Source organism: Hylobates moloch, unplaced genomic scaffold, assembly GCF_009828535.3.
Source record: "Hylobates moloch isolate HMO894 unplaced genomic scaffold, HMol_V3 SCAFFOLD_10, whole genome shotgun sequence".
In the NCBI taxonomy this organism is placed as follows: Eukaryota; Metazoa; Chordata; class Mammalia; order Primates; family Hylobatidae; genus Hylobates; species Hylobates moloch.
In genome coordinates this window covers 8,791,321-8,803,499 of record NW_026652285.1, presented here as the reverse complement: position 1 = coordinate 8,803,499, position 12,179 = coordinate 8,791,321, and the positions used below count along the sequence as shown (strand labels likewise).

The 12,179-nt window shown below is 41.7% G+C and overlaps 1 protein-coding gene across 3 annotated transcripts in view; it reads right to left on the bottom strand.

Moving 5' to 3' along the window:
• Window positions 1-12,179, bottom strand: part of ATAD5 (ATPase family AAA domain containing 5) — a 69,394-nt gene that overhangs the window by 23,812 nt on the left and 33,403 nt on the right. For all 3 annotated transcript variants that reach the window (XM_032162917.2, XM_032162916.2, XM_032162919.2), the window contains 4 exons: window positions 9,951-10,047; window positions 7,345-7,424; window positions 6,369-6,511; window positions 6,114-6,264 (listed from right to left, as the gene is read on the bottom strand). In XM_032162917.2, the coding sequence (XP_032018808.1) occupies window positions 6,114-6,264; window positions 6,369-6,511; window positions 7,345-7,424; window positions 9,951-10,047 (471 nt within the window). The remainder of the gene's footprint in view (window positions 1-6,113; window positions 6,265-6,368; window positions 6,512-7,344; window positions 7,425-9,950; window positions 10,048-12,179) is intronic.

The window sequence follows — 12,179 nt, the reverse complement described above, 5'->3', positions numbered from 1 at the left end:
AGAAAGAAGACGGTGGAGGGAAAATAACAGTATACACTGAACACATTACAGAACTCTGTTGTTCAACTTTAATTTAGACCTGCAGTAAATTAATATTGCAAGCCAATAATATGTATTTTTAGAGATGCTTTGGAAGAGAAATACAACGTTAAAAAATAAATAGTTCACCTCTATTCTCCAGAAGCCCCATGGCATTTTTCCACAGAATATATCCTCTCTTCGGCTCTAGGTACCTGGATTTAGTCCTTACAAATCCTAATTACTGTATGGCCTCAGAACAGGATCTTCCTCACATACCATCTCATGATCACAGTTCCATATCTGTGTCCTATTCTTTTTTTGTACCCTCTGTCTCTATAGATCTGGTTTTTTTTTTGTTTTGTTTTGTTTTGTTTTGTTTTGAGACAGAGTCTCTCTCTGTCCCACAGGCTAGAGTGCAGTGGCGCGATCTCGGCTCACTGCAAGCTCCACCTCCCAGGTTCATGCCATTCTCCTGCCTCAGCCTCCCGAGTAGCTGGGACTACAGGTGCCCACCACCACACCCGGTTAAATTTTTGTATTTTTGGTAGCGACGAGGTGTCGCCGTGTTAGCCAGGATGGTCTCGATCTGCTGACCTCGTGATCTGCCCGTCTCGGCCTCCCAAAGTGCTGGGATTACAGGTGTGAGCCACCACGCCCGGCCCATACATCTCATCATAGCCCTTGTATATTAGAGGTGTTCAATAAGCTTACTGAAAATCTCGAAGTATAAAAAAGCTGCTACAGACATGACCATCATTTCAAAAATATAGAACATTTCAACACCACAGGTAAGAGATGCAATATCTTAAAATATAAAAATATTTGGCCGGGCACAGTGGCTCACGCCTGTAATCTCAGCACTTTGGGGGGCCAAGGCAGGCAGATCACAAGGTCAGAAGTTCGAGACCAGCCTGGCCAACATGGTGAAACCCTGTCTCTACTAAAAATACAAAAATTAGCTGGGCATGGTGGCAGGTGCCTGTAATCCCAGCTACTTGGGAGGCTGAGGCAGGAGAATCACTTGAACCTGGGAGGTGGAGGTGGCAGTGAGCCAAGATCGCTCTACTGCACTGCTGCCTGGGCGACAGAGAGAGACTCCATCTCAAAAAAAATATATATATATATATTTACTTATTATCAACATATATATATATGTTGAACAGATACCAATTTATAAAAAACACTCACCATTTTGTCCTCTTTTTTTTTTTTTTTTGTTTCTTTTGAGATGGAGTCTCACTCTGTCACTAGGCTGGAGTGCAGTGGCACAATCTCAGCTCACTGCAACCTCCGCCTTCCGGGTTCAAGTGATTCTCCTGCCTCAGCCTCCTGAGTAGCTGAGATTACAAGCACACGCCACCATGCCCAGCTAATTTTTGTATTTTTAGTAGAGACGGGATTTCACCATGTTGGCCAGGATGGTCTCAATCTCCTGACCTTGTGATCTGCCCGCCTCGGCCTCCCAAAGTGCTGGGATTACAGGCATGAGCCACTGTGCCCGGCCTTTGTTCTTATTTTTCTTATTTTGATATAGACCAAGGACTGCTTGATCATGTATGAATACCAGTCCAAAGGCTGGTTTTATTTATTTTTTCTGAGACTGAGTCTCACACTATCGCCCAGGCTGGAGTGCAGTGGCACAATCTCAGCTCACTGTAACCTCCACCTCCCAAGTTCAAGCAATTCTCCTGCCTCAGTCTCCCAAGTAACTGGGATTACAGGTGTGCACCACCACACCTGGCTAATTTTTCTATTTTTAGTAGAGACAGCATTTCACCATGTTGGCCAGGCTGGTCTCGAACTCCTGACCTTGTGATCCACCTGCCTCGGCCTCCCATAGTGCTGGGATTACAGGCGTGACCCACTGCACCTGGCCCAAAGACTGGTTTTAAAAATACATGCTTAGCCAAGTGCAGTGGCTCATACCTGCAATCCCAGCACTCTGGGAGGCTGAAGCAGGAGGATCATCTGAGCCCAGGCGTTCAAGTTTGCAATGAGCTATGATTGCATCACTGCAATCCAACCTGGGCAGCAGAGGAAGACCCCGTCTTTTCAAAAAAAAAAAAAAAAAAGGCAGTTTTTATTTTAAGATACTCCGTGAGTAGTTGGCTTAACTGTATCAATATATTCTTTCTAAAAAAATTGGCCAGGCACAGTGGCGCACGCCTGTAATCCCAGCACTTCAAGAATCCAAGGCAGATGGATCACCTGAGGTTAGGAGTTCGAGACCAGCCTAGCCAACATGGTGAAACCCTGTCTCTACTAAAAACACAAACATTAGCCGGGCATGGTGGCGCACACCTCTAGTCTCAGCTACTCGGGAGGCTGAGGCATGAGAATCACTTGAACCCGGGAGACGGAGATTGCAGTGAGCCAAGACCACGCCACTGCACTCCAGCCTTGTGACAGAGCAAGACTCCATCTCAAAAAAAAAAAAAAAAAAGAAAGAAAGAAATTTCACACCAAAAGAACCACCTTCTTGCAGAAACAGCTAACTGTAGGTCTGGGACATCCTGACATGCCAAAAAGCAAGGAAAATATCAACTATTATTGTTATGTCAAAAGGACACAAACCAATTAAAATAGTTCCTTGCTAGTCAAAGATGGAAAAATATGAGCACCAAAAGAAAATAAGATGGGATTCTGCTTCTAGTCAAGATATAGAACTGGCACTGGATTTATCCTCCCATCATAAATAAGAACAAGAAAACTGGACATAATATATGAAATAACACTTTTCAAGACTTCTGTCATGATGCAACAATGGACAGTAATCTCTGAGATACAAAAAACAAATAAGGTGAACACTAGGATTGCCCAGCCTATTGCCCTGAGAAAATTTCCATAGTGAGGGGAAAGTCAATCCATGTTTTCTGAGTTGAGACTGCACTAGAAACCTGAGGAGGTTGGCTGGGTGCGGTAGCTCACGTCTGGGAGACCGAGGCGGGTGGATCACGAGGTCAGGAATTTGAGACCAGCCTGGCCAACATAGTGAAACCCTGTCTCTACTAAAAATATAAAAAAATCAGCTGTGCATGATGCCGGGCGCCTGTAATTCCAGCTACTTAGGAGGCTGAGGCAGGAAAATCACTTGAACCTGGGAGTCAGAGCTTGCAGTGAGCCAAGATCGCACCACTGCACTCTAGCCCAGGCCACAGTGTGAGACTCCGTCTCAAAAAGAAAAAAAAGAAAAAAGAAAAAGAAACCTGAGGAGGCCAAGCAGACAGAGATGTGGGGAAGAGTACAGAAGAAACAGCTGGGCAAAGCTCTGGAAATTTGCAGAGTCCCCCTCAAGTCTAAAATTGAGTACTCTTCAGTGAAAGATCAGAGGAAACAATCTCTGAGGCTCGCAGAGAGCTATGAATGATTCATCTTCCCATCAGGTAGACCGGCAAACGTAACTAATGGAGTACGGAAGCACTCAGAAAGGTTTTGCCTAAGGAGTGGGGCAAAATTAGCCCTAGACTAAATGCTGCTACTGTTTTGCCTACTACAGTTTAAAAGACCTGAAAAAGCTGGGCGTGGTGACCACTCACACTTGTAATCCTAGCACTACAGGAGGCTAAGGCAGGAAGACTGCTGGAGGCCAGGAGTTTGAGACTAGCCTGACAACACAGCAAGACCCCCTTTACGAAAAAAAAAATGTCTTTTAATTAGCTGAGTGCGGTGGTCTGTAATCCTAGCTACTCAAAAGACTAAGGTGCGGGGATTGCCCAAGCCCACTTCGAGGTGGCAGGGAACCATAATCGTGCCACTCCACTCCAGCCTTGGCAACAGATTGAGACTGTCTCAAAAACAAACACATACAAGACCTGAAGATAAACTTTTTCCAACTAACTTAACCACATCACAGAAGAAAGTTAACGAACAGTTATAGGTACAGAAAGTGCAGGATTGATAAATTAAAAAAAAAAAAAAGAACAGTCAGGAATACATAAATATCCAGCACCCAAGAAGGCAAACTGTACAAAGTCTGACATGCAATCAGAATTATCAGGCATCCAAAGAATCAGAAAAATACAATCCATAATGAAAGAGGGAATAATCAATCAATTGAAAAAACAACTCAGAAATGATACAGATGGGCTGGGTGTGGTGGCTCATGCGTGTAATCCCAGCACTTTGGGAGGCCAAGGCAGGTGGATCACCTGAAGTCAGGAGTTCGAGACCAGCCTGGCCAACATGGTCAAACCCTGTCTCTACTAAAAATAGAAAAAAATTAGCCAGGCGTGGTGGCAGGTGCCTACAATCCCAGCTACTCGGGAGGCTGAGGCAGGAGAATCGCTTGAACGTGGGAGGTGGAGGTTGCAGCGAGCCAAGATTGTGCCACTGCACTCCAGCCTGGGCGACAAGAGCGAGACTCTGTCTCAAAAAAACAAAAATTACACAGATGATAGAATTAGTAACCAAGACCATTAAAACAGTTGTTATAACTGTATTCCATATGTTCAAAAACCTGGAGGAAAGACTGGGCACATGGAAAGTAGAAACACAGAAGATATAAAAAGGACCCAAATCAAACTTCTAGAAATGAAAACTAAACTTATAGCAGTGACAGCATACTAGATACTACAGAAGAAAAGATGTGTAAACTTGAATAAATGGTAATAATAACTAACCAAACTGAAACAAAAAGAGGAAAAAGACTGAAAAATTGAACAAAGCATCAGTGTGCCAGGAGACAATTTCAAGCGGTCTAAAATACCTATAATAACAACTGCAGTTGCCAAAGGAAATGGGGAGGACAGGAAAAATATTTCAAGAAATACTGGTTGAAATTTTATCAACTTTGATCTTCCCCTAACTATAAATTCATATATGCAAGAAACTCAACAAATCCCAAGCACAAGAAACATGAAGAGAAGTACACCAAGGCACATCATAATCAAATTACTTAAAACCAGTGAGAAAATCTTCAAAGCAACAAAGAAATAATAAACATAAAGAGGTGAAACATATTATATATATATAAAAATCCATGAGTTCATAGTAACACTTAAAAATTAAACTACACAAAAACTCACTGGACAACTGTCAAGGTTGCTAGGACACCATCACTCTAAGTACTAATAAATAAAGGAAAGAATGAAGCATTTCTGGTGCCTACAAACTGTATTCCAAAGCATCCAAAGAGGTGATGAGGAATAGCGCTTCCTTTTAAAATTCTAATAAATGCAAAAAAGAGAATTATAAAATTATCATTTTGTAATCTACAATGGATAATCTGCTATGTCACAGGAAGTACACAGGCCACCTGTATATGTATGCCAGACCCAGAACAGAACCTGAATCTAATAAAGCCCATAGATCTAACTGCCAGTTTACAAGAAATATAAGGAAGAGGACTATGTTAACTGATACCATGAGGATATAATCAGCAGACAAATCCAGAATGTGAAAAATTTCATGACAAATGACTCAGATTCTTCAACAAATTAATGACATGAAAAGGTGAGTGAATTGTTAGCGAGATTAAAAGAAAGTTAAGAGACCTGAATCAAATGTAAGATATGAATCTTGTTTGGATCCAGATTTGAACAAATCATTTGAAACAATAGAAAACGGACATTAGACTGTGTATGAGATGATATGAAGGAATACAGTTAATAGATCTTTTTTTTTGGAGACGGGGTCTCACTCTGTCACCCAGGCTGGAGTGCAATGGCCCAATCACAGCTCACTGCAGCCTCAACCTTCTAGGCTCAAGTGATCCTCCCACATCAACTTCCAGAGTAGCTGGGACTACAGGCATACACCACCACACCTAGCTACTTTTTTTTTATTATTTGTAGAGACAAGGTCTCACTATGCTGCTTAGGCTGGTTGTTAACTCTGTTGGGTCTGATTATGATATTATAGTTATGCTTTTTTAAAAGTCCTTATCAGATAGAGATAAATATTGAAGAAGGTATAGGTGAAATGATATGATGGTCTTCAGATTTGTTTTAAAATAATCTGGCAGGGGTGGACAGGGAACATGTGTACATGTAGAGGATAAAAAATAAATGGCAAAATGCTGATAATTAACATTATTTTCTTAGATTTTGTTTTTTTTTCAAAACATTATGGCTTAAGGAAAATAATATACTTACTTGGTGACTTGCCTATGTAGTAGCTATTAAAAAAACAGGGTTTTTGTGAGTTTACACCTTGTTTGTCTACTTGATGGGACTGAGTAGCTTCCTTCAACTGAGATAGAATTTGTCTACCACTGCGCTGGGAAGAGGCATTCACTTCAAATATCTAAAAGAAGAATATAAGAAAAAATGAAGGGAGAATGGTTTATGTTTCCTTTTAATCCAAGGGTAATTATTACATTAACATTCTCTCATCATAGCTGTTACTACCTTAAATCCAAGCTCCTGGGCACAAGCATACACTGCAGCAGTTTTTCCCACTCCTGTTGGCCCTGTTATCAGGACAGTATTGCAAAGACGACTTTCTTCTTCATCGTCTGAACTGCCTTTGAAGTCTATGCCACCCGAGAAATCTGAAAAATTATTCAAATGCATATAAAATGACAATTGCTGAGGAAGCAATTCTACCTTATGGAACCCGATGATCAAATCCCACAAACTTCTTGCAATAAATGCTGAAAAATTACTTTATACAGGCCGGTTTGGTGGCACATGCCTGTAATCCCAGCACTTTGGGAAGCCGAGGCGGGCAGATCACAAGGTCAGGAGTCGAGACCAGCCTGGCCAACGTGGTGAAACCCCATCTCTACTAAAAATACAAAAACTAGCCGGGTGTGCTGACACATGCCTGTAGTCCCAGGTACTTGGTAGGCTAAGATGGAGAATCGCTTGAACCCGGGAGGCGGAGGTTGCAGTGAGACGAGATCACACCATTGCACTCCAGCCTGGGTGACAGAGTGAGACTCCATCGCAAAAAAAAAAAAAAAAAAAAAAGTAGAAAATCAAATATAAAATACCAATTAAGAAATTTTATAGGCCAGGAGCCACTGCATAATCCCAGCACTTTGGGAGGCCGAGGTGGGTGGATCATGAGGTCAGGAGTTCAAGACCAGCCTGGCCAAGATGGTAAAACCCCATGTCTACTAAAAATAGAAAAATTAGCCGGGCATAGCGGCAGGCGCCTGTAATCCCAGCTACTCAGGAGGCTGAGGCATAAAATTACTTGACCCAGGAGGCAGAGGTAGCAGTGAGCCGAGATTGCACCACTGCACTCCACCATGGGAAACAGAGCAAGCCTCTGTCTCAAAAATAAATAAATAAATAAAATTTTAATTATAGAACGTTTTAGTTAATGTAACTCTAAAAATGTTCAATGAAACGGTAAAAAAAAAAAGACACAAAATACCTTCCTGTTTCTCATCTCTTTTTCCCTTCAGATTCTGCCTTTCTTCCAATTCAGCTCTTCTTTTCCAGTCTTTCAACCAACTGCCACAAGAAAATGTAATAAAAATAATTCACAGAATATAGCTATGCCTTAGGCTTTATGTTGAAATGATTATCGGGGAAGTTATGGCATATTGTTAGTTTCTCTGCCACTGGCCATTCAACTGATGAAGGCTTTCTTGTTATTTTTACTAGTACAGCTTTATATGGCATGTTGTTAGTTTCTAAACACTCCATAGTGCTTGTGAATCAACTAAAGAGTAAAATAGTTTTACATGGACATGAACATTTTTAAATGAAGTAGTTTCTGCCAAAATATACAAGACTATATATGTGTAAGAATATTCACTGTAGCATTGTTCATATTAGCCTCTAACAGGAAAAACATAAAAATACACCACTGGGGAAAAATACATTATAGTACACTCACTTAGAAACTGGTATACAGCAATTAAAAAGAACTGAGGTGGCAGGGCAGGCACAGTGGTTCAGGCCTGTAATCCCAGAACTTTGGAAGGTGGAGGCAGGTGAATTGCTTGAGCCCAGGAATTTGCAACCAGCCTGGGCAACACAGCGAAACCTGTCTCTACAAAAAACATTAGCCAGGCATGTTGGTGCACACCTGTAGTCCCAGAGACTTGGGAGGCTCAGGTGGGAGGATGGCTTGAGCCTCAGAGGCGAAGGTTGCAGTGAGCCAAGATTCCACCACTGCACTCCAGCCTGGACAACAGAGCAAGACCCTGTTTCAAAATTAAAAAAAAAGAACTGTGGTATATTGTGTAATTACATGAAAGATGTCTAATATACAATGTACAACAGAAAGATTAAGGTCTAGTCTGGAGCTAGAATGCCTGAGTTTAAATCCCAGTTCCATCACTTTCTAGCTGTGTGACTTTGGACAAATAACTCAGCCTCTCTAGGCCTTGGTTTCTTCATCTATGAGATGAGGACAACAGTATTTATGCTCATAGTTTTTTTTTTTTTTTTTTTTGAGACAGTCTTGCTTTGTCACTGGAGTGTAGGGGTGCGATGATAGCTCACTGCAGCCTCGAATCCTTGAACTCATGTGACCCTCCCACCTCAGGCTCCTGAGTGGCTCAGAATCCAAGTGGGTGCCATCATTCCTGACTATTTTTTTTATTTTTTGTAGAGATGGGGTCTCCCTATTTTGCCCAGGCTGCTCTCAAACTCCTGGCCACAAGCAATCCTCCTGCCTCAGCCTACCAAAGCACTGGGATTACAGGCTTGAGCCACTGTACCCAAGTGCTCACAGTACTGTTCTAAGGATAAAATGAATTAAGAACAGTACAAGTAAAAAAAAAAAAAAAAAAGAAAGAACAATACAAGTACTTAGAACAGTAGTACCAAGTTCATGCTATTAACTGTAATTATGGGCCTGTAAATCCTTATATGAAATCCATTGGGCCAGACTGTTTTAGAATTAATTTTTCAGATACTTAAAAGGTTATTTGGTACATATACTGCATATTACATAATACGCCTAATGGGGTCTAGGCAGTACACCCATAATCACTTAAGTTGGTTTGGTTTGTTTTTTTGTTTTGTTTTGGGACAGAGTCTTACTCTGTCACCCAGGCTGGAGTGCACTGGCACGATCTCGGCTCACTGCAATCCGCGCCTCCTGGGTTCAAGCGATTCTCATGCCTCAGCCTCTCCAGTAGCCAGGATTACAGGCGTGCATCACCACACCCAGCTAATTTTTGTATTTTTAGTAGAGATGGGGTTTCACCATGTTGGCCAGGCTGGTCTCGAACTCCCAGCCTCAAGTGATCTCCCCACCTCAGCCTCTCAAAGTGCTGGGATTACAGGTGTCAGCCACTGCGCTGGGCCATCACTTAATATTTTTATTAAAAAATATATGAATTCTGGCCAAGCGCAGTGGCTGACACCTGTAATCCCAGCACTTTAGGAGGCCAAGGCGGGTGGATCACCTGAGGTCAGGAGTTTGAGACCAGCCAACATGGCAAAACTGTCTCTACCAAAAATATAAAAATTAGCCTGGCATGGCGGTGCACCCCTGTAGTCCCAGCTACTGAGGAGGCTGAGGCAGGAGAATCTATTGAACCTGGGAGGCAGCGGCTGTAGTGAGCCAAGATCGTGCCATTACACTCCAGCCTAGGCGACAGAGTGAGACTCTGTCTCAAAAAAAAAAAAAAAAAAAAATTAGTAAATTCTACTAAGTGTAAAGGTATAACAAATTTCATGTAATAAAGTCAATAAACTTTCATTATTCAGAATTTTTTGGATGTGAGAATTGAAGATGAAGGACTGGGGACCTGAATTAGTAATGTGATCCCATTTGTTAGAAAGGAAGGAACTAACATATGCATAAAACATATTTTTCTGGAAGCTTTTACAAAAAATTTTCAATGATTATCTCTGAGAAGTAGAAATGTAAGAAAAGAGGGCTACTTTTCACTTAAACTTCTACCAGTTTTTTGAAGATTTTATCATGAGATATATTACTTTGTAACTATAATTTCGAAACAAAAATAGTAAAACTAAGTTTGTAAACTATTTCTCAATTCCTTTACACATATTACCAACCTATGTAACTTTTTTATAGCTAACTCATTTCCTATAAGTTCACTGGCAGTCTGAGGTTGATACTTTTCTGTCCAAAGCATGTCTTCAGTTCCAGAATCTAAAGCAAAAAAAAAAAAAAAATTAAGGTGTTCATTCCTTGACATAAACATATATGAATTATTAGTCATTTACATTATTGTTACAATATCACAGTAGGTATTTGCAGAAATAGTTATATTTACAAAATGCCAGAGGTACTTTTAAAACAACATTACATTTAAAATTCTTCACACCAAACCCTTCCCCCTAAAAAAAAATAACCACCATAATCTTATTAAAATATTAAAGTGCACACTTGAACATTTTTTTTTTTTTTTTTTTCAGGATTACCATCTGGCCCAGCAATCACATTACTGGGTATATACCCAAAGGAAAATAAACTGTTCTACCAAAAAGACACATGTACTCACATGTTTATCAGCACTATTTAGAACAGCAAAGAGACTGAACCTGGGAGATGGAGGTTGCAGTGAGCCAGGATTGTGCCACTGCACTCTAGCCTGAGCAACAGAGTGACAGTCCATCTCAAAAAAAAAAAAAAAAAAAGCAAAAATGGAATCAACCCAAGTGCCCAAAAATGGTGGATTGGATAAAGAATTTGTAGGACATATATACACCATGGGATAGTACAAAGCCATAAAAAAGAAAGAAATCATATCCTTTGCAGCAAAATGGTTGCGGCTGGAGGCCATTATCCTAAGTGAATAAATGCAGAAACAGAAAACCAAATAATGCATGTTCTCATTTATAAGCAGAACCTAAACACTGGGTACACATGGACATAAAGATGGGAACAAAAGACACTGGAGGCCACGTGTGGTGGCTCACACCTATAATCCCAGCACTTTGGAAGGCCAAGGCAGGTAGATCACTTGAACTCAGGAGATCGTGATTGGCCTGGGCAACATACTGTGACCCTGTCTCTTAACAACAACAAAAAAGACACTGGGGACTACAAAAGGGAGGAGGGAAAAAGTGAGGACAAGGGTTGAAAAACTATCTATTGGGCACTATGTTCACTATTTGGGTGACAGGTTCAATTGAAGTCCAAATCTCAGCATCATGGAATGTATCCATGTAACAAACCTGCACACGTGCCCCTTGAGTTGAAAATTAAAAATAAATAGTTTTTTTCTTTTTTTAAGAGATGAGGTCTTGCTATGCTGCCCAGGCTGGACTACAGTGGCTATTCACAAGCACAAACACAGCTCCCTGCATTCCTGAACTTCGGGCCTCAAGCTCCCACCTCAGCCTCCTGAGTAGGTGGGACTACAGATGTGAGCCACCACAAACAGCAGTATTTAAATTTTTAATAACCACTGAAGAAACATGAACGATGAGAAATAATTTGTGGCATAAAACCAATAATCGGGCTGGGTGCAGTGGCCCATGCCTATAATCCCAGCACTTTGGGAGGCCGAGGTGGGTGGATCACTTGAGATCAGGAGTTCGAGACCAGCCTGGCCAACATGGTGAAACCCCATCTCTACTAAAAATATAAAAATTAGCCGGGCGTGGTGGCGCACGCCTGTAGTCCCAGCTACTAAAGAGGCTGAGGCAGGAGAATAGCTTGAACCTGGGAGGTGGAGGTTGCAGTGAGCCAAGATCGTGCCATTACACTCCAACCTGGGTGAAGATCGAGACTTTGTCTCAAAAAAAAAAAAAAAAAAAAAAAAAAGGCCGGCCGTGGTGGCTCACGACTGTAATCCCAGCACTTTGGGAAGCTGAGGCGGGTGGATCACAAGGTCAGGAGATCAAGACCATCCTGGCTAACACGGTGAAACCCCATCTCTACTAAAAATACAAAAAATTAGCCGGGCGTAGCAGCATGCGCCTGTAGTCCCAGCTACTCGGGAGGCTGAGGCAGAAGGATGGTATGAACCCAGGAGCCGGAGCTTGCAGTGAGCCGAGATCGTGCCACTGCACTCCAGCATGGGCAACAGAGCGACACTCTGTCTCAAAAAAAAAACGTAAAGTGGCCGAGCATTGTGGTGGGCGCCTGTAATCCCAGCTATTCAGGAGGCTGAGGCAGAAGAATCGCTTTAACTCAGGAGGTGTAGGCTGCAGTGAGTCCAGATCATGCTAGCTCAGTCCAGCCTGGGCAACAGAGTGAATCCATCTCAAAAAGAACAAAACAATAATCTACAGAACAATGGTGGCATAGTCTTATTGGACCCTCTTTTTTTTTTT